Source organism: Delphinus delphis, chromosome X (genome assembly GCF_949987515.2).
Source record: "Delphinus delphis chromosome X, mDelDel1.2, whole genome shotgun sequence".
Classification (NCBI taxonomy): Eukaryota; Metazoa; Chordata; class Mammalia; order Artiodactyla; family Delphinidae; genus Delphinus; species Delphinus delphis.
The window spans coordinates 25,988,834-26,015,273 of record NC_082704.1 but is presented as its reverse complement, the minus strand read 5'-3'; the positions used below and the strand labels follow the sequence as shown (position 1 = coordinate 26,015,273).

The following is a 26,440-nucleotide window of genomic DNA, read 5'->3' as shown; positions in this document are numbered from 1 at the left end:
GTATTATTATCAATAATAATAATAATAATAATAATTGAGTGAACTAAGCCAAGCACTGTACATAAATTACATCATTTGATCCTATGCCAATCTGATGATTTTACAGATGGGAAAACTGAGGCTCAGAGAAGTGAAGTAACTTCTCTAAGGTTACACAGCTATTAAGAGTGGGAACTGGATTCAAATCCAGTACCACTTATAAAGCTCATGCTTTTAAACACTAAGCTATATACTCCCTAATGAGCAATAATTCCACCCAACTTCAGAATTCTGTTGCCATTTTCTTCCGAAGAGTTCTAGGCCCACAGCATTCCTGAGAGGAAGCAGGGACACTGGACTTATTATCTTTAAAGGTGGAGAGATGGTTTAATAGAGAAATCAATTGGCATTCCTGTGGTCTTACAGCAAGTGAGTAACCAAGCAGGGATGTTGATGGAGAGACCTTAAGCTCTTGCTTATGAATTTGATTTTGATTTAAGAGGCCGCTGAGAGCCACTGTGATTTCTGACTGGTGCTTGCTGAATCCAGAGTGGGTTCAGGTTGGATTAATATCATTGTCCTTTGTGTGGGGAAATGCTGCTGCTTGATAATAAACAGGCTTGCAGGCTTTGGTGGAAAAGACCGGTGTTGCCTAACAGCCCCTTTCTGTGCTTTGCACACTTGATTGACTGTCTTTATGTTTACACCTCTCTGTCCAGCCTGTCACAGGGGAAAATGCTACCTCTTAGATTCTAGTTAGCTCAAGAAAACCTCTTCCCCTCAACCTACACCCTCCATTCCCAATAAACAGAAAGAAAAACCTTGTAAAGGTGCTCTGAATCTGTGTAGCCCACAGTTTTCTCTAGTCTGCCAGTTCTCCCATGAGGATGCCCAGTCAAATGCTGCAGTGAAATGGAAAAAAAACCCCACAAAAACCAAGACTCTCTCCTGCTAGCAAGAGTCATTTGTAATTTGGGGGGTTATTGACCGATTTATCTTTAAGCTTCAGGTTGCCCATTTCTTAGCAACAGGGGTGTCAGGAAAATACCTCTGCACCTGTTGCAAGGTTTCATCTATGGCTGGAGATAGACACAGACAAACACATATAGAGTATCATCCCAATTTTAGCATTTGCACTGTTAAAGCAAGCACATGTGCATATAAAGTATCACCCAAGTTTAGCATATGTCCTGATAAATTAAACAACATCATATATAGACACAAAAGATTTCAAAATTGGAAGAGTCCCACTCTTCACCCCCTGGCTGTGCACGCTTAGAACATCTTAGAACATCTCTATACTGAGAGACCAAAGCTTGGGCAGCTCATGTGACAAGTTACTTACTAAGTTTCAGAGGCAGCTGGTCTCTGTGACCAGCTTCCAGCTTTTTTTTTTTTTTTAAAACAAGGGTCTTTGAGAAAATAAAGTGAAATCCATCCTCCCAGTAACTTCTAGCTTTTGGTGGCTGCTCCCTTCCTCTGGAGTCACGAAGAACGAGGGATCATCTTTTCTACCCAGGCCCTTCCCCCTGACCCTAGAGAGACTGAAACTTCCAGCACCACAGTTCCCAGCCAGGACCTTCTCTGCAGTGACTCTTCTCCCCTTCTGACTGCTCCCTTTGGATGGCATGTGTCTCCAAGGTTCATGCTCCTGGTGGGTGCTGTCCCACCTATATTGCTCTGCTTCTCCCTGCCCACCAAGCAAGCTCAAAGCTCCTGGGAGGCTGGGCCTCTGCCAGCCCACTGCAGTGCCATCGCTCCGCTTGCCAAAAGCCATCTGATGCATCAGGTAAGCAAGTGGTTAGAGAGGTACATTGGGTTTCTGAGAGGCACTAGTCTAGCTAAGGCAGAAACAGGCTCGAACTTAATAATCTGCTCATCACACACAGTAAGAGACACCCTGACTTATTCAAAGACACCGTGGGTGGTGCAGAGGATGAATAAGCATGATTCACTGCCACTCTGGCACCCGGGGCATGAAGAATAATAAAACCCAAAGAATTGTAGCCGCCTGAGTAGTAAATTAAGAGATCCGGGGCTCAGCTAGACTCTCGACATCAATGTTACCATGGCAATAAAGGGCCCCAGCATTCAGCAGCTATTACAGAGCAGACATCTAATAGGCTAGTCTATGTCACAGCCAAAGCCCAAGGGGCTAGCAAAGAAGACCAATTAGCATATCCATTCATTAGGGGCCTCTGCACACTTCTTCTCTTAATTCCAATTAGTTGTTTGTTTGAACCAACGTCGCTTGCCTGCATTATACTCATTAGTGCCTTTTAGCCACTGGAAATAGGCTTGAAACTCCACAAGGACCTCACTATTTCCCAAGCCTTCATTGTTTCCCTAGGGGTCTAAGCTTATATAGTCACCAACTTAGAGCCCTCAGTCCCTCGAAATGAAAGCATCACTCACTGTACAACTGTACTCGACAGATGGAAACTCTGCTCAGGAATGTGATGTGCTAAGGGTTCTTCCTGGAACTCAGCGAAATAAGGATCTGGGGCCATTATCTGGATCATTCAGGTCAAAGAAACCCTCTGGCCTTAGCCAGTGAGCCTGCTGGCCACGCTTGCTGGCCACTACTCAGAGGCTAGCTGTTCAGGAGGGGAACTTTGGGCACTGGGGACCATACTGGCATCATCAAAGTCGAGCAGTAGCTGTTCCAGCTTGAAGGACTGCCCTTCAAGGTCCAGCCCAAACCCCGCCTATTCTGGGAAGCCTTCCCTGATCTTTGCAGTCCCAAATGAGTTTCCCCTCCTCCACAAATTTTGAAGATGACACCCTATGCTGGGCAGCATTCATGGGAAGCCTCAGGTCCTAGGCCAACCTGGAGTTTCCTCACCAGTGACTTCAGAGTCCTCAAGGTCACTACTTCTGGAAGGGACTGGGGTTCTAGAGAGCACTCAGCAATGCTTGGGTGACTCCAACGGCAAACAACTCTTAAGCTCCACTGCACATGACCTCCTAGAGACTCCCTGAAGACTTAGCCAATCCCTAGGCAGGGAAAGTACATAACCGCTCTTTGATGGCTCTAGGACACTCCCCCTTACACACACACACACACACACACACACACACACACACACACACACACGATTGTGTAAATAGCCCACAGGAATAGATACCTTAAACTAGCCCCTCTCAGAAGCAAAGAATCTCTCAAAAGTGCTACCTTCTCTTCCTTCCTTTGGGAACAGGAGAACCCAGTCCATAAGACTGTTTCTGTTCCCCATCAGCCACCATGTGGTTTTCCTGAGGCAGGCAACCAGGAAAAGGGGCTTATAGAAGCAGCTGCTAACATCTGTGCACAAGGACTGGCCATATAGTTTTAGGGACTTGAATCATTTGCCTTTGAACTTGCTCTCAAGTTCAAAGCCTCTCCTTTCTCCCTCCTCTCTTGCCTCTGTAGCCACTGCTTCATTTGCAGCCCCATTGGCCACTTCTGGCTCCAGTCTGCTACACTGTTAAGCAGATTGCTTTTTTCCAAAATTGGCAGGAATGGTTTCTCCTCTAGTCTTTTGAGTGTGAGCTCATACAGATTTCTGTCTTTGAGATCCTATGGGATTTTGTTATTTTACCCCACCCAACAGCTGGCATTCCAGAAGCCAGCCTGGGCTATAGTCAAAATACACTGCAAATATATTAAGGATATGGCAAACCCCAAATTACCCAGAATGCTAGGGAATGAGAGATTCTGGAGAATGGAACATTTTGTTACCTGAGTTCACATTGCTCCAAATCCTCTTTTATCTCCCACTCTTAGTTTTTTCTCCCAGTTTTATTGAGATATAATTGACATACAACATTACATAAGTTTAAGGTATACAATGTGATTTTATACACATATATGTGTGTATATATGTGCACTATATATGATACACATATATATTGCAAAATGATTACCACCATAGTGCTAGCTAACACCTCTAGCATGTCACATAATTACCATTTATTTTTTATGGTGAAAACACTTAAGATCTACTCTCTTAGCAACTTTCAAGTATGCAGTACAGTATTATTAACCACAATTACCATGCCATACATTAGTTCCCTAGAGCTTATTCATTTCAAAACTAGAAGTTTGTACTCTTTGGCCAACATCTCCCCAATTCCCCCACCACCCCCCAGCCCCTGGTAACCGCCATTCTACTCTCTATTTCTATGAATTTGGCTTTTTTAGATTCCACATACAAATGAGATCATACGGTATTTGTCTTTCTCTGTCTGACTTATTTCACTTAGCACAATGCCCTCAAGGTCCATCTATGTTGTCATTAATGGCAGGATTTCCTTCTTTCTCATGGCTGAATAATAGTCCGTTGTATGCATATATACCACACCTTCCTCGTCCATTCATCTGTTGACAGGACACGTATCCGTATCTTGGCTATTGTGAATAATGTTACCCCCTACTCCTAGTTTTTTAGATCTTGCTAACACGACTGTACTGTCTTTTCTGCCTTAGTAAGACAAGACCAATTTATCTATCCTCTGTTTGGTTTTTGAGGCTCCCAAGGGCTTCAGGTTTCTCATATACTTAACATCAGGAATCACACAAAAATCTCAAGTGGAGAAAGTATAAAGATAAAGCTCAATGTCTACTGAGACCAGGTTATCCCCTGGAATACATTTTGCTTTTATTAAAATCCAAAAAGAGGAATGAGTTTCTCTTTTCTTTGTCAGTGTTCTCTTTCTCTTCAAATGAGGGTATCGGGGGAGACTCCGTAAGAAAGAATCCTGAGTAATAACGTTCTAATAAATGGAGTCTATATTTAAAATTAACCACTATTGAAGCTGTCTTCATCAGAATAGCCTAGGCTTGGCATTATGAATAAATCTGTCTATCTAAGAGGTTGGGTTGGCTTTCTTGGTTATGAATGTGCCCAGAATCTCAGTACCTGCAACATTCTCAGTCACCTGGGTGTAATGGGGGGGAGGGGATTTGTGAAGGATCTCACATTCCTCCTAGGCCTTTTGGCCACCCAGGCTCCAGTGGGGTGAACCAAACAAACCAAAAATGCTATACAATGTTCTTGGCTGTTTTTACTAATTTTTCTTTTGTTGGATCCCACATTGGCTTCAGGAGTTATATATGTCTGGGAAACTGACACTGCAAAGTTCTGGCTTGTTCCCTGCCCTGATGCTAAGGGATAAATATAGAGCTCAACCACTACAGAAATTTGGCCAGGATTCCAAGGGGTGTGTGTGTGTGAGGGGTAGTGCTGATGGGGTCATTCTGACATGTAGGCTAGAAAAAGGCTTCTTATGTCCAAGATCCTCTTTGGGCAGGGAGGGGCAAAGCAGGAGCCTGGCCTCTAAAATCAGAACGCATAATCCACCTTTAAGGGGCTGGTGGATTGACACAAATAAGGAATATCGTAGGTGGCTTGGTGTGTGTGGAGGGGGAGGTGGGGAGAGCAAAGGGAATCTTTCCTGACACCCTAGATCCTTTTGCATGAGATCAGCCTTATGAAAAAAGAAAGTTATTCTTGGCCAACTCCCCTCACCCCCAACTCCCACCCACGCCCCACCCCCTGCACACACTGATATCCAACTCTCAGTTGAGAAGAACACAACTTAAGATTTCCATTGGGTCCATAGTAGCTCAGGCGCTAGAGAAGAGCAGGGAGTGAGAAGAGACATGAAGTTCGGGGCGGGGGGGTGAGTCGCTCATCCTCGTGACCCAGAATATCTCCCCCTCCCTGTAATGATGAGCTTGCTTTTCCATAAGGGCTTTCCTTTGATTCAGGGAAGGGGCCAACCAATGAGAGAGGGGCATGTTAGATTATTTTGGGGAAGGGCTCATGCCAGGAGGGTTCACTTTTACTAGGCGCCAAGTATCCCCAGCAACCAGTGTCTCCTGTACCAGCAGAAGCTCCAGAGCTCTCAGCCACTTGCCTGCCTCTGCCGCGTCTCTGCCCACTGAACAGCCATGAGAAGGCAGCTCCGGTCCAGAAGGGCTCCGGCCTTTCCATACGGTTATCGCTACAGACTTGTGAGTCCCAGGGAGCAGAATATTTTGCTGTCCCTTTTTAGTGGGGTGGGTTGGGGGATGTGTAGGTGGTGGCTTAGGGCTGCTTCTCCTTAAGATGGGCAGGAACAATGAAGTTTAAGGAAGCCCATTGTTTCAAGCTCGAGCAGTGACTCCCAGTACCCCACTGCACCCTAAATTGCTGGATTGAAAGAGGAAGCCCCTCTTCCTGTGCAACAAACATAAGGGAAGGGGAAGATGCCAGAGAATAAGGGGGACTTCTAAAATTTTTTCGTGGGAGTCTAGAATTTGAACAGACCTTTTGGAGTCTGGGAATAGAGGTTTCATTCCGAGAGCAAGAAATTTAGCCAAGAGAGAAGGGAAGGGGAAGAGGAAATGAAAGGCGCTGCCTACCCAGCTGTCTCAGTCGCTTTGGGTGGTAGCTTCTTAGGAACCCAGCTGCTCTTTTCTAAAGCAGAAATTCCAAACGATGGCTAAAAGCATGGAATCCTAGATAGAAGTTGGGAGCAGTCCTAGACATCATCTCTCCAGAACCCCTCATTATGTAAAGGAGGCTGCTGGGGCTCAGAGCACAGGAGTGACTTGCAAGTTACTGGAAGAGCCAAAGTGAGAATGTAAGTTTCCTGACTTCTGATCCTGTGCTCTTTCCATCATATTTGCAGCATGCCACTCCCTAGCCCTCTGATTCTCCACCACCCATTGCCTCCCTGCCTGCCACCCTGCCCTGCCCAACACTCACGCACCCCGACTTCAATGTCACCATTTATCTCCAGGGTGCATTAGAAATTTTTTTGAACCCAAAGTTTCTTTGCGTTTACTTTGCTAGAAATCATGAATATATGCCGCATGCAGTAGTTTTCTTTGCGGGGAGGTATATTCTGAAACCTCCCCCAGAGAGGGTTGTGATCTGGGCCCCAGGAAGAAACAAAGCTTAATCCATTTTTGGGGGGGAATGTCCACTTATATAACCAGGGAGCTAAGTGGAGACTGTCAACAGCCAGCAGAGGCAGACACGAATTCCTCCAACCCCGTATCAACCTGCGGAGGGCTTCTCGTAACTTTCCAGCCACAGTTTGTAGAATCTCTCTTTTGACATCCCCAAAGTCCCTACCAGGTCTCAGAGCAGTCACAGTCTGTAGGGCATACATAACTATTCCTTACTTCGCATCTTTTCTCTATAATGCTGCTAAAGCGTTGTGTATAATTTCAATTATTTGTCAACTGGTTTGGATTTTAAATGCATCAGGGGAACTTGCTCTTTATAGGGGCTACTTGATCAAATTTAAAAAGAAATTATTTGATGCAGTGAATAATCGGGTGCTAATGTCTCTTTGACAATTAACCAACTGTTCGAATGTTTACAGGGTGTTACTCAATGCAGGGCACAAATTTACCTTTCGGGTCATACTGTTTGTTTATATATTTGTTTATATGTTTATATATTTAGAGTGCTCAAAATGGAGCCACCTTCTGCCCTTCAGACTCTTTCCTTTTAGGGCAACACGATGGCCCCAGCACACTCACATACACTATCACATGAGGGCAGTGCCACTTTAGGAAACTGACAAAAACAGACCCTCTCATTACCAAAGGATTCCCTGCTGGATTCCGTTAAATAGTTAGTTGCACAAAAGTGCCTCTCTTGTACAACGTGAGGTTCTCCTATACCTGGAAGCAGGGGAGAGGGGAAAAGATATTTGCGGTTCCTGAAGCTCAGGCAGTGTGAGAGCCGTGGGGAAATTAGCTCTGAGAAGGTTAATTCTTCCCGGGAGGGTAAAGCTTTAATGACAAGCCATCTTTAATGGGATTATCGTGAGAGCTCATATCTACAAATAAGATCAGGCTGAGGCCAAAGCCAGCTGCCTCCTTGGTGGAGGGCAGGCAAACAGGCAACAAGGAGAGAAAAGGAAGTTTTCCAGAAAATATAAAGGGAATATAAATGTCTCCACGTTGAAATGTTATACTTCAAATTCTCTGAGATTCTCAGTTGCATTAGATTCTCTGGGGGCCATGATGACTACCCACTACAGTCCAAATGAGCGCTGAGGCCAGAGCAGCAAGCTCTGTGAGAGCATTCCCCCAGAGCTCTGGTTCAGGAGTTTTCAGTCAGGCAGTTATCACTGACGTTTGTTCAGTACCTGCTGGTTACCTAGCTGCGGGCTCCCCATCAAGGAGTTAGAAAATATGGACCCTGCCCCCGGGTGCTCAGAATGTCATTCTGGAGGTCAAATGGGTACATATGTTCAAACACAAGGGAAAGAGATTTAAGAACATTTATGAATCCATTCAACATTGAGTGATGAGGTTTACTTTCCTAAGCCTTACTCTGTGAGTCCTTGTCAGAGTTAGAAATCTTTGACTATAAGCACCTCCAGTCTCTTGGGAACGCAGAATCTAACACATCGTCATCCTCCATAAACCACCTCTGCTAAACCGCCTCTAGGCACTTGTGCTCAGTGTGAGAAGCATCACATTGTCCAGGGTATCAGGAAGCATGGTTCTGAGACTGTCAGCTCTATCATGACCTTGCTGAGTGATTTTGGCTAGATCCTGTCCCCTCTCTGGGCCTCACATGGAGAAGTGAATCTTCAAGGTCCCTGTCAGTGCTCATATGGCACGTGACATAAAGCTGTACATTTGAACAAACTAGAGAGCGATTCAAGAGTGCTTATAATCAAGAGCTAGATAGCGCCGGGCAGACTGAATGCTGAGAGTATAGCCTTGTCACGCTGTATCACTTTTACTGATTCTGAACAATCCAGTTTTCTGACCCTCCCCCCCGGCCATGGCAGCCCTTTTAGCTGAGTGTCCTCTAAACGGCCTTTGAGGAATCAGGCAGGGAGGGTGCAGCACAGAGCCCCTGGCTTCTATCATTTGACACATCCAACCCCAACAGGTGCACAGGCCCCGCCACTCTTCAGATTTGGACAGCAGAGAGAAGGGACGGTGGCCTCAGACCCACAAAGAGCAAAGATCCAACCCTCCAGCCCATGGCTGGGAGGCATTGGAAATACCATTTGGTGAAGTCTGGGTCTTTCTTTTTTTTGTTGTTGTTTTTTGTTTGTTTGTTTAATTTTCTTAGAACCACTCGGAGAAGATTACAGTTTCAGATCTCAAGTAATGGCTGCAATCAGTCAATCAACAAATATGTGCTGAGCATTTGCTGCGTGCCCAGACTTCTGCCTAGGGTATGGGGTTGGTGGGGGGAAGATGACGTATCAGTTGCCGTGCCAGCCCTCAGGTGGTCTGTCCAACCTGCTTAAGGCAGGAGGAGGTTCCAGTGTGGGCAACAGTCAGAGAAGCAGCAAGTAACGCCCCCATCTCTTGTTTTCTGTCGGGAAGGCAGTCTAAGCTTTGAGGAGGGGTACAGCAGCTGGCCTCTCCTCCTGATGTCTGTCCCAGGCTATTTTTAGCCACAAGTTAGGATGGTGAGGTTGAGCAGCTGAAAGTGTACAGGGTGTTAGGACAAAGCTGGCTTGGACTGAGAATTTGCCATCACGGACACGAGTGTCTAAAACTACTCCATCCTCCAGTGTTGAGCTCAGCTCTGCCCTGACAGGCCAGACAAAGTTAAGTGGGAAGCCAAGGCCCCAGGACAGAGTAATGACATGAGCAGTCCTAGGGGAACAGCCCAAATGCCTGAAGCCGATAATAAAACTTGCACCTCTATGGAAAGAATATTGGGTCAAAATGGGTCATAGAAAGGATATTTCCTGCAAAAGAACTGAGAGAAAGAAATCTGCCTCTTGTAACAACAGGTATGTTTATGGGTAAGTGGACATCTGAAGCATCTCCAAATATTGAGTCGTTTTCCATTTATTTTGGCTGGTGGGATGTGCCATTGGAAATCTTCTTCTCCAAAAAGGGGATTGTGTTTTGTCACTGTTTCAGGATGATCAGGATGAAGTGAATCAGAACTACTTAGCAGATGAAGAGGAAGAAGCAGAAGAAGAGGCTCGGGTGATGGTGGTACCTGATTTGGAGGAGGAGGAGGAGGAAGAAGAGGAGGGGAAAGAAGAAGAGGAAAAGGAAGAGGAAGAGAGTCAGGCTCAGGAAACAGGCAGTGCCTGGTGGCGGAAATGGCAGATCGTGAACGAGTACCTGTGGGATCCGGAGAAAAGGATGTCTCTGGCCCGAACAGGTCAGAGTTGGAGTAAGTCCCAGTTGTCCCAATGCCCCAGTCGGGTGTCCTTTGCTTTTGGCTTGGTGTCCAGGACTCCTTTACCATACGTTGGATGGGCTTGTCTGCAAAGTTCTCTAGCACTTCATGTAACAGGATCACTGCCTAGGGAAATTAATGGGCAGATCTCATCAGAACAAACTCCCAAGTGGGTGAACAAACTTGATTGTATAGCTGAAATACACTGGGCTCGATAGCATTTGCAGTGCAGAGAGACAGTAAGAATGAGTTGAAAAAGTGCAGATTTCTTTGAAGCCCCAGCCCTGTCACTTTCTATCTGTAACTTTGGGCTCATCGTTTATCTTCTCTGAGCCTCAGTTTCCTCACCTGCTTAATGAAGGAAACAGTATCTGCCTTACCTCTCTCACAGGATCAGCCTGAGGCTCCAATAAGATGTTAAAATTGTAAAGTACAAAGTACTATGCAGAAGACTATTCCTAAGATACGAGACCCAAGACCCTGCTAACCTGACCAAGGGTTTGTACAGCCTCATCATTTCACCTCGTAATATCAGTGAAGGAGAGCCACGGCTGCCCCTGGCCCCAGCTTGCATGTGCTTTGCGATCGATCCCATGGTGTATAGAGAGAAATGGGTTAAAGGGATCATTTCTAGCAATTTAAAGCTGAGTCCCCATATTGCTTGATCAATGGCAGAATTGCGGTCCCCAGCATTTCCTCTTTGTACCACATGCTGCCACCACCTTTACTTCACAGCTTCCCCAGCACGCCTCTCCCAGGGTCCTACTCACCTCTTGAACTATTAATGCTGATCCTTATCAGGAGATTCAGCTTGTGGTAAAATTCACACTCGCCATAGTCTCTGAACATCCCAGGAAAAGAGCAGCCGCTGGTTTGAATTCAGTTAACCCACAGAAGAAAACAATAGATAACTCTATGGATAAAATAAGAGTCCCCCAGTGCCAAGGGTCTAGGTTGCTAAAGTCGATGGTCATGCCTTCTAAAGGCCCCTTTGGCTGAGAATTCCCTCCTTTGTAGTTTATGTTTCTAATTCAGCTCAGTCAGGGTGAAACAGCCAGCCCTGCTGCCTGGAATTAGCAATAGCAGGTGTGGGGCTCTGAACAACACCCACCTCCCTTCACCCCTCTTCAGTTCCCAGCCCCACCCCTGCCCATCCCTCGAACTCTCAACTGGAACAAATGTACCATTCAAGGAACATTCCGACGTTCTGGAAGCTGCAGACAAATGCTGGACACTCACTGGGGCTCCAAAAGGGGGCACAGCTGTTTCTCCCTTGCCTAAAGAGGACTGGAAAAACAGGCCTTGTGAAATGCAAGTGTGATTCTGGGAGAGGGAGCCCTACGTTAACCCTTAAACAGCCAGCCATTGGAACTTAACCAGATGAGCTGATCCCAACTGCGCCTGCGGAGAACAATCCATAGGCCAACAAGTGGGGATGAGGGAGGAAGGTTCAAGTGCCCAGGGAATATATGGCAGTGGGGACACTGCACGGTAGGCCGTATCCAGGCCTCGGGGTAGCGGGTCTAAGGAGAGCCCGGGCTACCCCTGGGCAAAGGGCAAATAGTGATGCTAATGCCTAGGCCGCCACATGCCTTGCTGCCCTCCTGCTTGAGAACTAGGTGCCACTTAGCACTTACTAACACTGTCCCAGCCTGGACATCAAAATGACCAACATATTCACCCAGCCTATTATTATATTCTGGGCTTTTCCCCTGATAGCTGGGCAACTTCTATTCTTAGGAGCTTTATGTTATTTTATTGGGTACTGACAAGAACTATATGAGGTAGTAATATTATTATCCCCATTTTACAGATGCAGAAACTGAGGCTTAGAGAGGGTAAGTAACTTATCTAAAGTCACACAGTTAATAAAGTGGCAGTACTGGGATTCAAACCCAGCTTGGATGAACACTGGAGTTCATTCTCTTGCCAGAACATCATGCTGTCTTCATGAACTCTAGCAATGAGCAAGGCCCTGATGGATAGGGCCTCAGGACCTGATGGGGTGTTTTAGTGGAAGGACTGAAGAGTTGGGATCGTGGGTACCTAGTCTATTCAAGATATAATGGTCTATCCAAACTTGGGTGGGACATTCAGGAGAAAACCCTGGATTACCTAGAGGAACAGCCCAAGTAAAACTTGGACATTTGGAGCAGAAAGGGTTGGAGGGATCAATGGGTTCAGGTGGGTACAGTGCTTGGTTTTGCCGGGGGCAGGGGGTGGTGTAGCTGAGACAGTTAGCCTATCACAGACTCCAGGGCACAGACTCCTGGGCAAAGCTGAGGGGACTCCTTGCTAGTGCCCTTCTCCCATCTACAGCTTCCTGGCCACACATCCTGGGCAAGAAGGAAGATATCTCCAGAGGAATGTACCTGTATTCTATTGCTTTCCTCTCATCCATGAAACTGAGCCTTCTGGTCCCCCAGGATGGCTCCAGCTGTTGATCGGTTCCCAGGATGGGGATGGGGATAGAGGGTTGGAGGAGGAGTCACAGGGCACATCCCATCAGGACAGCAGGCGGGCAGCAGCCAAGTATCACAAGCACACGAGGTGCTGCTGTTTCTTCTCCAGGGACTCCAACTGAATCAATGTGTTCATATTCCAGTTCTGCTTTAGTTCATCTTATAAAACATAAAGGTTCACTTCTAGTTAGATTAGTAAGAATTTTTTTCTCCTTTTCCCTACTCCTTTTATTCTATTTTTTTTTGGTTCATTTTATTTGGTTCATGGTTCAACTTAAAATTTAATATTTAATAAATAAATAATAATTAAAATGAATATCTGCTTATAAAAAATTAATATTTGGATTTGGTTTGGGGTACAGCAAAGCTATGTGGTTTGTTCCAGTTTCTGGTTCATGATTCAGTTCAAATCTGTAGCTCTGACATCATGTCACTGCTGTGAGTGGAGCTAGATATTATTTTCTGAGAGAGCCCCAAGGAGGACTTGAAAGAGCTTCTCAGCAGCAATCTCATGCTCATTCACTCATTCTGTGCTGCCTAATCCTGGGGCAAACCTAGTGCTAATCCAGCCCACAGAGGAAGAATTCACACAACTGTGCTTCTGGTCCTATGGCAATAATAATATTAATAATAACAATGATGAAGACTGCCACTTACAGAGCACTTAGTATATGCCAGGCTCTGTGCTGTGCTATTTATATGCATTATTCAATGTTAAGAAGTAAGTACTATTATTATCCTCATCTTACAGATGAGGAAATTGAGGCCCAGAGAGGTAAATAGCATGTCTAAGATTAAACAGTTAGGAAGTGGTAGAGTCAGGACAGGATGTAAGGAAAGGCTGAATTTCAGATAGTGTTAGGGATATTGATCAGAATATGAGGTAAGTGCTGAACTTATCCCCATTTTACCTGTGAGGAATCGGGGGTGCCAGGAGGTTCTATAACTTATAGCTCACAGGCTGAGCTCACAGGTAGCAGGTGTCAGTAATTAAGTACAGTTTGCCCCTCTTCCCTTCCCCATCCTGCGTCAGTGTTCTTTTTGAAAAGCAGAGTCACTTAGAGTTTTGCCAAAGATAAAGAAGATTTGAAATACGTAAAGTGAAACCTCACTTTGCCTTCATTAGAGGCACACCCAGTGGAAACGAATCAAAGGTTTGAATTATAGGCTATGTGAAAAGAAATGCTGTTTTCATCACTTGCAAATACATATAATCACTGGAACCAAGCTGCTAGGACTCTTTAGGGCACCTACTTTAATGAATAGCGAAGAATGATTTGTACTTAGGACATCAACCATTGCCCAGAGGACTCCCAGGCAATTTGCCCTCTGCAGTACTTTAAACTCCACGCCCCTGTAATCTCGTTCACGGTCATCATTTGCTCAGCAAGCCCTTCCATCGGAGATGCTGTAAAGGTAAACTGCAATCAGACCTCTGACGCAATTCTCACCAATTTCAAATTGGTGAAACCTGAATAAGCAAGGACATGCTGAATCTGGGGAATTAAACAAAAAGCCATGTCACGTGTTTGGGTTGGTTCTGGTTCATGAGTTCAAATGCAGAGGCAGGGCTTGTTGGCCAGCACTGACCACCCTCATCTGTGATTGTTCTGCAGGCCTGATCTTAGTCATTTACTTCTTCTTCTATGCTTCCCTGGCCGCTGTGATCACCCTCTGCATGTACACGCTATTTCTGACCATCAGTCCTTACATGCCGACCTTCACTGAGAGGGTGAAGCCTCCTGGTGAGTGCCCAAATACCCTGTGCTGTCAGAACTTGCTGGACAGAAATCTGCTTGCACAGCATGTTCAGCTTCAATTAACTTTGGCTCTTCCCGGTAATGACTTAGGGATTCAATTATTAAGAGTAAAAGTAAAATGGTACTTAGCAAATTATGGTCCTTTTCATTTTGATTGCCTGGGGGGAAATGGTTTCATGGGAATCGATACAAAAAAATTATCCCAAGAATGGGTTAATATATCCAAGACCTGTTTTCATTGCCAGGAGTTATGATCAGACCCTTCGCCCATAGCCTTAACTTCAACTTCAACGTTTCTGAACCTGACACTTGGCAGCATTATGTGATTAGTCTAAATGGCTTTCTCCAGGGTAAGTTCCTCTGAATGGTGAGAATCTCTTTGGAAAGGTGATGGGTGGGAACTCAAAATTCAAAATTCACTTGGCTCAGAAATCCCAGTCTTACTAACACTGCCCATTCTGGTTTTTCCTTACCATGCATCCCCCTCAGCACCTGCAGATACAATCAAAACTGCTGTGGTTTGTGATTGTATGTTGCCTTGCAAGCATATAAGCCAGTAAGATGATAAGTTCATTGGGGCAGAGAACTTGTTTTCTCCTCCTGAACACCCTATAGCACCTAGTTATGTCCTGGGCACATCCAGATGGCTCAATAATGATCAATTATAAAAGATAATTTGGGGGCTTCCCTGGTGGCGCAGTGGTTGGGAATCCACCTGCCGATGCAGGAGACGGGGGTTCGTGCCCCGGTCCGGGAGGATCCCACATGCTGCGGAGCTGCTGGGCCTGTGGGCCATGGCCACTGGGCCTGCGCGTCCGGAGTCTGTGCTCCGCAACGGGAGAGGCCACAGCAGTGAGAGGCCCGCATACCGCAAAAAAAAAAAAAAAAAAAAAAAGATAATTCGGGGGGAGGTAGTGGTGAGAAAAGAAGAGTGTTCTCCAGAACAGGAAGATTCTTGCCTCCTATGTTTTCTCAAGGTAAGAGAATTCATTTCTTGGAGATGATCCATCTTAAAGGAGGAGAAAAAGTGTCTTCATTTAAATAGCAGTCCAAAAGGGAGTTAGAGGAAGAATCTCTGGGTGGCACTCACTCCAACATTTTGATAGCAAGTGTTTTCTATAGCATCATCAGATACATTTTCAGGGGTGAATGAATGGCTTTCTGAGAAGCCCTTACACAGGGTGAAAACTGAGGTAGCAGCTTGGTTAAGGTTAAACACAGAGCACACAGTCTCTGTATTTATCCAGCTATCAAAGAGGAGCCCCCATGGGTTTACTGCACCTATTATTTGTGGAAAAAAAGCCAGGTTTGGTTTCCCTGGCCTGGCTGAAGTGGGGTGATGGGGGTGGCCAACAGAATGTGCACTGAATTAAGAGGATTCTCTTATGTGATAGGAAGTGTTATTTAAATGTGTAAATGTTGTCACTGAACTTTAACCCTGCATAGCAGAGTCTATCGTCCCCATTGGGGGAACTAAGGCTCAGAAAGGAGAAGAAATGTGATCAAAGTCTCCCAGTAGCAGTAGTGTTAAATTTAAACCCTTGTTTCTGTTCTCGACACCCTTGCTACTCAAAGTGTGACCCATCAGCGTCACTTGGGAGTTTGTTGGAAAGGCAGAATCTCAGGCTCCACCCAGACCTGCTGAATGGGGATCCGCAGGTGATCTGTATGTCCATTAAAGCTCGAGAAGTTCTGCTTTTCATAATTCTTTGTTGCTGCCATATGACCAGGAGTTAGAAACTCAGCTTTGTATTGGTAATGCTCAGTGTCATCTTGCTTAAATCTGAGCTTCAGATTCCTCACCTGTAAAATTAGAGGGGCTGGGTTCTTTTTGAATCCATGTAGTTCCACTTTTGGCTCCCCAAAATGTTTTGGGCATCATAGGCAGTACAATATCTTCTTTTCTTTCAAAATGTTTGTGAGCTATTGCAAATGTACTGCCAGAATCTCTGGCGAGGAAATTCCTCTGAGAAGGTAGTAGATGCAGAAATATCAGTTCTGACCTGATGACACAGGTGGGGAACATTAGGAAAAGCATTGGGTTTTTTACTTCCTAAGTGTAGATAATATGCCCTGTTAAAAAGGAACACATCTCTGAAATAGACATCCCAGAGTATCAATTTCATTCCCATGAGGACAGGGATTTTGCAATAAGGGTCATGTCCATGTCACAGTATTTTTAATGGAACTACCTCAAGAGAAACAAGGAGCACATGATTAGAGCTTCTATTTAGAAAGTTGCTATTTGAACATAGTTTACTCTAAAAAAAAAAAAGAGAGAGAGAGAGATTAAAACAAAACCTTGAATTGAATGTAGCTTTGTCAAAGGACAAATAAAGGCTTAGCCATAATTAGAATAGATTTAAAATTCCCAGTTACGTTTGGAGTTTCAACACTGGTGGATTGTAGGTGCACAATCTCCTCTAAAAAACTGAGCTACTTGGAACATGAATGCATGGGGGCTGGATCTAACAGGACTAACTGGATTCCATCATTTAGAACCAAACTGGAAATAATGCAGTAATTTCTAAAGCCCAGTTCTCTGGCATCTAGTAGCCCAAAGAGTCAGCTCACAGATAGCCCTTTTCAGCTCTCTCCCTGATATATGTACCTTGGGCACATGTTAAATTCCATCCAGTGTAAAGGGACACTAACTCTGAGTGCCTCAGGTCTCAGTAGACAAGATCTCACCCCCTCACCCTCTCAGTGGAGACCCTATGGTTGTCATTGTTTTCTGTCTTTCAACCTAAGCTTCTATTTTGCAGTGCTAACTTCCCTCTGTAAAGAATGAGGAGCTGGTTTATCTCCTCCTCTTTGTCCTCCCCCTTCCTCCTGTCCCACAACACACACTCTTCACTGTCTTGCATCGGGTGCCTCTCATTGACCTCAAAGAGAGATGTTTCCCTAGGCTGAACTTAAAGATATTTAACCCAGGGGCTTTGCCTCCTTATATATGCCATGCCTCGATATGATTCAATCCTTCTTCCAAAATCCATCTACTATTTTGCCTATTCCTCTCCCAGAAGTAGGAAAGGCAGCCCTCCAAGTTTACAATTTACCGTATCAGAAAAGAAATAATGAAAAATAGAGAAAAGTTATAAAGCGATAAACATACAATCCAGAGACAGATATCGAAGAAGTTCAAGGGAATGAAAAGCAAGGGGACAAGCAATCAAAGTGGGCTGAGGGGACCAGCCCAGAAGGCTTCTTGGAGGGATGTTGCTGATGAAGGGCCTTGGGCACCTGATGCCAGGTCACAGGCCCTAGGACAAACTGAGTGGGCTTTCAGAGGAGCACAAGCAAGTTCCTGGAGAAAGGAAACTAGGGAAGAGAACTACTGAAAACATGGCCTTCCTCTGTAGTACCTATCTAACATGACCCTTTGCCGCCCACACTTTAGGTTATAACGACAGTCTTCAAGAGGAAATGAACGTAGATTGCCCCCCGGGCCAATACTTCATCCAAGATGGTGATGAGGATGAGGACAAGAAGGCCTGCCAATTTAAGCGCTCCTTCCTGAAGAACTGCTCTGGCCTGGAGGACCCTACTTTTGGCTACTCTACTGGACAGCCCTGCATCCTTCTAAAGATGAACCGGGTATATTGGCCCTTGTCACTCTGTCTATGATAAGTGGATGAGTTGGGTAGGAAGGCTCTGGCCGCTACATTTCTCTTTCGGCTCTGTCTTCATACACTGTAAGTTTGGCCATTTTTACCAAGAGTGTCACTAATACAAACAACCAGATAAAACTACCAAGCAATAATTCCTTTTCTCCCTGAACACTTTCTATTTTGATTCTTCTCCAGCACCCCTAAACCTTTGATGCTCTGTCAGGAATGAGATCTTGAGCTGTTTGGAACAGGGGACTGACATGGGGGTGGCATGGGGGACAATTCTTATTTTTTTATTTATTTTATTATTTAAAAAAATTTTTTTTGCGGTACGCGGGCCTCTCACTGCTGTGGCCTCTCCCGTTGCGGAGCACAGGCTCCGGACGCGCAGGCTCAGCGGCCATGGCTCACGGGCCCAGCCGCTCCGCGGCATGTGGGATCTTCCTGGACTGGGGCATGAACCTGTGTCCCCTGCATTAGCAGGCAGACTCTCAACCACTGCGCCACCAGGGAAGCCTGGGACAATTCTTATATCACAAGAAATGCATTTTCCTTCTCTCCTGCCATGCCTCAGGTGTGGCAGAGCCTTACCAGGCACACTCCTCTTGACCCAGTACGTTCTTTACATTTTCAGGGTAATCCTGCTGCAGTTACCACTGTATGAATATCAGGCACAAATAAAATAAGAAGTAAGCTGAGCTGAGCAGCTCAGAAGATACTTGGCATTTTCTGCTTTCTGTAACATTTCTGAGAGGGCAAAATAGATCATGTTTATGCCTAAAGGAAGGACAACTCAAGGGGGATTTAGAAAAGCCATATTTTTACTGTCAAATCTGTTTTGGTTTTTGTTTTTTAAAAACACGCTGGTTTTCTTTTGCTAGATTGTTGGCTTTCGTCCTGAGCCTGGAGACCCTGTGAAGGTTTCCTGCAAAGTTCAGGTAAAGTGCCCTTTTGAGTAAGTACTGTTAGCACATCTGTTTCATGCAAAAGGGTGGGTCGTCCCTTCCAAGGGCTTTACCATGGATGGTTTCCTAAGGGTTAGGGAAAGGGTTAATCTTTTCATAACTACACCTCCATTTATACCTTCAGGCCTCCCTGTTTCCAGAAAGCATTCCATTCATGTGTATTCGTGTGTGTAGTGTTTGTGTGTGTGTGTGCTGATTTATACCTGTGAAAGCCAAAGACTGAACCTCAGCTGAGAGCCACAGCAGGAAACAACAATGTGCCAAGTCATTAACGGAAATTCTGTTTACACTTTTGCTCTAATTACTTGTTTCTTTGAACTAAACAAGCAGCTTTCATTAGAGTCATTAGTCCCTGCTTTTAAAACTGATTTCACAAAAAAAAAGCAAGGGAATGATATCACAAAAGTGAGGTAGTGTTTGTGGAAAGACAGGCTCTGATCTGTTTCTTAACTTGGGTGGAGGTCTTCAGGGGTCAATTTTCTTCTTCTTTAAATCGTGTGTGTGTGTGTGTGTGTGTGTGTGTGTGTGTGTGTGTGTAGCCTCCATACTCTTTGACATATTTTACAATATAACATATATAGCAATACAAAAATAAATAAATAAATAAAACTGATTTCACTTTTTGCAGCAATGACCAGTGGCACTGGGTGTTGCAATAACAAATGACTACAAGGGAAGTATAAACAGAACTCCATTAATATGCTAATTAACTGTCCTTCAAGGGACCATTAACTCCTATCTCATTTGTGCCAATTAGCTCCTTTGTAGGAAAAAGCCTACAAAGATCTTGGGTTTGCTGGGGTTTGCTTCTTAAAGTTGGCAGTAGCTCCCTCCTGTTTGGTAACACCTACTACACCCCCAGTCCTGGACGGTTGTCTTGCAAATGTGTGAAGCCGGGTAACCCCATTCTCAGTACCAGAAATGCTGCTCAAAACTCCAGTCTTGATCGTGGCAGATCAGAAAGCAGCAAAAGGCAGCATTTATTCAGTCAATAGTTCACATTCAGCAAGAATTTATGGATCACTTATTAAGTACCAGGTACTTTGCTAGGTGTTGGGGGTGCCAAGATAAATATGATTCCGTCTCTGAAATCAGGGCCATCAAGTAATACAGGTGCTATGAAAGGTGCAGTGTGGGGCTTCCCTGGTGGCGCAGTGGTTGAGAGTCTGCCTGCCGATGCAGGGGACACGGGTTCGTGCCCCGGTCCGGGAAGATCCCACATGCCGCGGAGCAGCTGGGTCCGTGAGCCATGGCCGCTGAGCCTGCGTGTCCGGAGTCTGTGCTCCGCAACGGGAGAGGCCGCAGCAGTGAGAGGCCCGCGTACCGCAAAAAAAAAAAAAAAGGTGCAGTCAAGACATTAAAGAGGGAAAGGTTAGTTCCACATGAGAGGTGGTGACACTGAAGTTGAGCTTTGAAAGGTCAGGCAGTGCTTGCTAGGTGAACAAGGTAGGAAGGACATTCATTCTGGTCACATATATGTGAGCATGTATAAACATACACACGTGAGGTGTGACTGCAAACTGGTGGAACTGATTCCATACACCATTCACAAAAAAATGAATTTCATTACTTTTTACAAGAATATATAAATAAACCATAAAGTCTTAAACCAGCATATTAATTGGATTGAGTCCTGCTTATAGTTCCCTAGTGAAAGCCATTCATTTTTCAGCTTATGGCGAACCTTGCTGAGAACTGTCCTTTAAAAAAAAAAACACTGAATCATTATACATTGTATAATAATCAACACTGGTCAAATCCACACCCACTTGTGGAAATCAAGCATGATGAGGTAATTATTAGAATAAATTAAGGAGAGCTCAGTTTATACTAAGAGCCATTATACTATATCGATAGAAGTAATCACATGACCCGAGTGATTTGCTAGTAGTGATGCACTATTTGCCCCCAGTAACCTCTAGACCTCTGCTATTTAGGGCAAGCCTAACGCATGGGCAGAATGGGCAGTCCCCTACCCGACATGATATGATTAGGGTAGACTTGTTTATTTAATCATTTCCCCCCTTGCTTATCCTCCTGACCCCACCTCCTGTAATTAAGCACCTCAGAGAATGTGGTCAGAGACGTGCATTTAGGTGAGCCAACTACAGGCTGTGTCCCTATGCATCAGGTCCCTGTGCACTGGGTCTGACCTCAACCAGAAATGAGCACACCGTGTGCACGTTGTTGTGGAGTGGGATTTACTAGGCATGTTCCAACTTACACCTGCCTCAGCTCCAAAGTCCAAGACTGGGTACCAGGACCAGTGTGATTCTTTGGAGAGGTGCTGGCATGGTAGGCCCTCTTGCCAGAGCAACACTGGGTACTGCAAGCCCTTTGGAGCCCTTCTGCCTGGGTCCCCTAGGAGCCAGCATAGAGCCATACTGAGAACCTTCAGCCTCCGTGGTCTGGGCCTTCTATTCAGTGTTCTTTGCACTGAAAAGCCAAAGCACAGTCTCTCCCTGGAAACACTCCTCTGGGGATAAGTCTGGGCTGAGCTATGCCCCATTCTGCTTTCGTGGTCTTCCTGAGACAGTTGTGGGTCACACAGTGATTTCACCTGGGACACAAGCCCCTTTAGCTCAGGCTCCAACTCACTGAGTGACCCAGCACCTGATATGTACTTGCTTTTACTTACAGAGAGGTGATGAAAACGACATCCGATCCATCAATTACTACCCAGAGTCGGCTTCTTTTGACCTCCGTTACTACCCTTACTATGGCAAACTGACTCACGTAAGTCTGTATTCCCTTCAGTCTTTGCTGTCAGAAAGGGCTCAGAGACAAAGGAAGGGCTGGCTGGGATCTATGAGAATTAGGGAGCAGCAGGTAGTAGCAAAGGGGTGAATAGCTGCTGGCCCAGACTAGGAGTTCCCTCTACCAATTCCTATCCCAACCGCTCCTTTCCAAATCTGGAGGAATCTCAGACACATCTGGCCTAACTCCTTCAGTTTACAGATGGAGAGATTAGGGTTCAGAGAGAGGAAGTGACTTGCCCAAGGTCACATAGCTAATTAGTGGCAGAGCCAGGAGCAGACAAATCACTTGCCATTGCACTAAATTATGCCCAAATAATCACTTTCCTGTTTCTCCCACTTAGAGACTTGGGGCAGTGAAAACTTCATCTCCAGCATGGAGACTTGATAAATACTAGTTCTGGTTTGATTCATGGTCTGATATCTAGAAAATCATATCACGCTGAGCTAGAATTGGTTTTCCCCAGAGGACAATCAGACAACTGACACTGACTTATGAGAGAAATATGTCATTTCTCCACTGTCCCAGGGCAGAGAGAGCATGTCAGTTGCTTTAGCCATTTGTGACTTGGCATCATGGGATTTACTCAGTTCCTTTTGTGGAGGTTGTTCCATCCTCCTGCACTGATTATCTGATCACTTCCATCCTATTGCCGTCCCCTACATACCCTCCCCTCCTGACACTTAGAATTCATTGTTCTTCCACCTACAGGTTAACTACACCTCCCCGCTGGTGGCAATGCACTTTACAGATGTAGTGAAGAACCAAGCGGTGCCTGTGCAGTGCCAACTGAAGGGCAAAGGCATCATAAATGATGTCATCAATGATCGTTTTGTGGGTAGGGTAATCTTTACTCTGAACATAGAAACCTAAGAACTTCAGGGGGCCACTCCCACCAGTTCTGTTTCTGTTTTATTTCATGTTACCCTGGTAGCACCTGAATTCTTTTTCTTCAGTTGGGACACAGCCAAGTGGACACCTGAGACAGCAGATCATCTTTCCTTGCCTTTGACATATGTTCGAAATGGCATTGTGGGAGCTATTTGATTTTTAAAGGTAGTCTCTCCTGATGACAAATAGCTTATATTAATTTCCTTTTCTCCCACTTAAAACTAAAACCCATTCTTGCTGCTAGAAGTCTCATTGTAGTGTAACATAGTATCTGATAAAATTCACAATAGCCATGAAGGAGAATTTCCGTAATGATTATAAATTCATCATGTTTTCTAAAAATTTGTTGTTTTTAGAGGTAAGATTCCTCCCAACCAGGCTGATAACTAACCATTTTTGTTAACCTGCCTGGCAAGGTCCTTCCCTGAGAATCACCAACCAGACCAATCCAGAATACACCTAGGGCCACCATACCTAGGGAACTCTACATCCAGGGGTGCTTGTGAAACTGGCTGCCTCACATGGGCAACTAAATACTGATTCACAGACTAGGTTATCTTCAACTGGGACAGAAGTCAGTGATAACTGGATATTGTCCTGGGATAGACCAGAACATAGACCTTCCCTATAACTTTTTTTGGGAGGTGAGGCCCACTGCAACTGGAGAGAACACCTACCATGTGGACGTGACTGGTATTAGATTCCTTGCTTTATGGTGTAATCCAAAGGCAAATGTTCCTGCAGAAAGGTTTGTCTCAGCTTCAGACACAGGAAGAAAACAAGGAAGATCTCCACCAACTAATTCTTGAGCTCTTTGTTTGACAGTAGTGTGATGTTCTTTGAGACCATCAGGGATAGATGTGTTGACCGTCCCCGCCCACACCTCATTACAGCGCTGGGGATTGAAATCAGGGTCTCCCAACTGATACGTGGTAAGACAGAAAGCTCCTGCCAGGCCACCCTAAATTCAAGGCCCATTAGCCAGCTTTGCAGTTGTTTAAAAAATGATAAGAGGCAGATGTTTATCCAGGTTGTGGATCAGCCAGGCTGCTTTGTCTTATCTTTGGCCATGTGACCATTCCACTGTTCCTTAACACCTCCACCAGGGGGAGGGCTGGGACAAGGAGAAAAAGAAAGCATCAGAGAAGAGCATAGTGTCTCACGGTCCAAAGCAGGGTTAAATGCCACCTAGAAGTATCCAGAGTCTGAATCTCCTCTACAATGTTTACCTTCTCCCAAAACAGGGAACTGACAGTATGGTAGTGAAGAAAAACAAGTAAAGAAGTAACTACAATATAGCGTGACAAGAGTTATAATACTAGTATGTGGAAATGCTATGGGAACATGAAGAAAAGTAAGCTGAGAAAGTAGCAGAGGAAATTTCACATGCAAAGTCACAATCACGAAAGACCATGGTGTGTTTGGGTAACTGAGCAGTTCATGTAGCTGGAGTGTAAAGGGCTCAGAGCAATGGCAGGGAGCGGCAGTGGATTGGGCTAGAAATGTATACAGGTACTGAAAGAAGACTTTGAGTTTTATCGAGTAGGTGAAAAGGAGTCATGAAAGCATTTTATGCAGGGAAGCTCTGTGATCATATTTACTTTTTAGAAAGAGCACTTTGGCAGCCACAGTGTGAAGGGTGGATTGGAGAAGGGCAAGACTGGGGAATGGGCAACGAGGGAGAAGAAGGAGTCAAGAATGACGCCAAGGTTTTGAGCTTGGCTACACCCAGTGGGATAGTGATATTGTTAAGACTGGAAATACACGAGTGAAGCAGGATTGGAGAGGAAGATGTTGAGATCACTTCTGGACATTTTAGGCTTTTGATTTCTATTGGTCAGACATTGATGTGGAGATGTAAATATAAGTGGGGTTGGGAAGAAGGAAATCTGAGAACAAAAGCAGCATTCGCTGAAGTGAACTCTCTTAATAAAGTCTAAGCTATTTAATCATGGGAATTTGAGCCACTTATGTAAAGACACCACAGCAATCTAGTCTCTCGGGTAGTGCTTCTCTCTTGGCTTATGGCAGAAAGGACTGCTGCTGCTCGTTGGAATCTCCTTCCCAGACACCTTTCCAACTTTTAGTGACAGAGTAAAGGGGGGTTGACTGCTATTAACAAGTGATTAAAAGACATGTGACAGCAGATTTGTGGAAAATACAAAAAACAATGAAACTGTCTCCTCCCAACGCCTTTCCTTACCAAATTCCATTTTCAAAGCTAACCTTTAAAAAGAAACAAACTTGACGATAACAACTTTAAAGCCACCTAAAAATTACCTCAAATAACCAAACTCTCGAGATTTAGTAGTAAAAGGTAATAGAACATTAGATCTGGAAAGGATATTAGAGCGTTTAGTGAAAACAACCTGCGTTGCATCTGACTCCAGGTCCAGTGCTCTTTCTACTCTGAGCTGCTGCTTACCAGGAAGTACCATCTTTTTAAAAATCAATGAATGATATCCCAAACATTTTAAAACATATGTCAAATTTGAGTTAGAATAGTTAACATTTCACAGGAATTCAACTGGTGCTATATATTATACATAATACATTATCCTGTTAAATACGTTGACTATTAGACAGACAAGGAATTATGAATCTTTTGTCATACAGTATTTCTCATTCAGTGGAATCCATCGTGTCCACAGTTTCAAAGCAGTAATGAATAGTACTAGGGCAGTTGGGGATGTCAGCTGGGACATTTAAAAATAGCTTTATTATACAGAACTGGATATTATAATATATTCACTAAAATTGAATTCTAACAATTCAATAAACTTCAAATGGATTAATTTAAATAGTCCCCCAAACTGTGCTGTACCAGGATTTGATTTGTATACCATCTGTTGCAGTGCACTTGGTTTTACTTGATTGTCAATGAGAAATACTACTTTCAAATGCCTTCATGATTTTGTCCATGCTAGACTTAGGATTTTTTACTTCTTATCCCTCTGAAATTATTATCCTGAAGTTACCTTTCTTAGGCATCTGTTTGCTGGGAATCTTCATATAGAAGACATTAATATTGTCTTGGGGAGTTGTTGACAGCAATAAATTAAAATTAAAAAGGAGTGTATGATTTCCTCTTTCTAAACTGTACCACTGATTTTCCCATAGGAATACTGGGCAGACATGTGGGTGGAAAACTCGACAACTGACAGCCTATTAGTTTAAGACTTTTTTTCTTCTTCTCCCTCCCACTTTTTTTTTTCCCAATTCCTGGGATTTGGCCACAGGAGAATGAAACTAAAACTTGTTTCATTCCCATTGCCCAAAATCAACCAAAAGTCAGAGGGCAAGGAAGCCCACCGATGTGGTCCATACAGGTCAGCCTCCCAAGGAAGAAAGCAGGGTGGAAAAGGGTAGAAAGTGCATTTGGAGGGGCAAACGAAATACCTAGCACAGCCACCAAGATTTTGAGATTCTGAGGACAGACTCCTCAGAGCCTGATACAGTGCTGGAACTATCTAAAAGGAATTTACTGAATCACATAACTGAAAAGTCCAGGAACTCTAAGATGTCATTAGGAACCAGTCTCTCTCCATCTATCTATTCTGCTTTCCATCGCATTGGCTTCATTCTCAGGCTCCACAAATCAAGATATGCATGATGGCTGCCAGCATTGCCAGGCCGACATCCTTAAAGGCTAATTCCCCTTTGAAAAGATAACTTCTCTTCCCTGATAGTTCAAATAAAAATTCTGAGTCTCTCATTGGCTTGAATTGGACTCTGTGTCCATCCCTGAACCAACCTCTGTGGCCACAGGGGGAAACTTCTCTAGTTGGCCAGGCTTGAGTCACATGCCCAGCCCTGGATCTTGGGGTGATATCAATACCACTCAACCTGCCTGGAATGGAA

At 44.7% G+C, this 26,440-nt stretch overlaps 1 protein-coding gene across 2 annotated transcripts; it reads left to right on the top strand.

Moving 5' to 3' along the window:
• Nucleotides 1-5,899: 5,899 nt before the first annotated feature.
• Nucleotides 5,900-26,273, top strand: ATP1B4 (ATPase Na+/K+ transporting family member beta 4). Of its 2 annotated transcripts, none has more exons than XM_060002479.1 (8): nt 5,900-5,977; nt 9,866-10,115; nt 14,212-14,340; nt 14,601-14,705; nt 17,756-17,952; nt 18,848-18,904; nt 21,572-21,667; nt 22,400-26,273. In XM_060002479.1, exons 1-8 carry the CDS (start codon nt 5,915-5,917, stop codon nt 22,559-22,561), a joined length of 1,059 nt encoding a protein of 352 aa, XP_059858462.1. In that variant the 5' UTR covers nt 5,900-5,914; the 3' UTR covers nt 22,562-26,273. The 2 variants fall into 2 exon arrangements, with proteins under 2 accessions (XP_059858462.1, XP_059858461.1); XM_060002478.1 differs by having other exon boundaries at nt 9,866-10,127.
• Nucleotides 26,274-26,440: the final 167 nt, after the last annotated feature.

Excerpts from the sequence above, each read along its gene's own strand:
- ATP1B4 (XM_060002478.1), top strand. The coding sequence starts at position 5,915 with ATGAGAAGGCAGCTCCGGTCCAGAAGGGCTCCGGCCTTTCCATACGGT. Across the intron at positions 10,128-14,211 it reads CCGAACAGGTCAGAGTTGGA|GCCTGATCTTAGTCATTTAC; the intron begins GTAAGTCCCAGT and ends ATTGTTCTGCAG. Across the intron at positions 18,905-21,571 it reads AGGTTTCCTGCAAAGTTCAG|AGAGGTGATGAAAACGACAT; the intron begins GTAAAGTGCCCT and ends TTTTACTTACAG.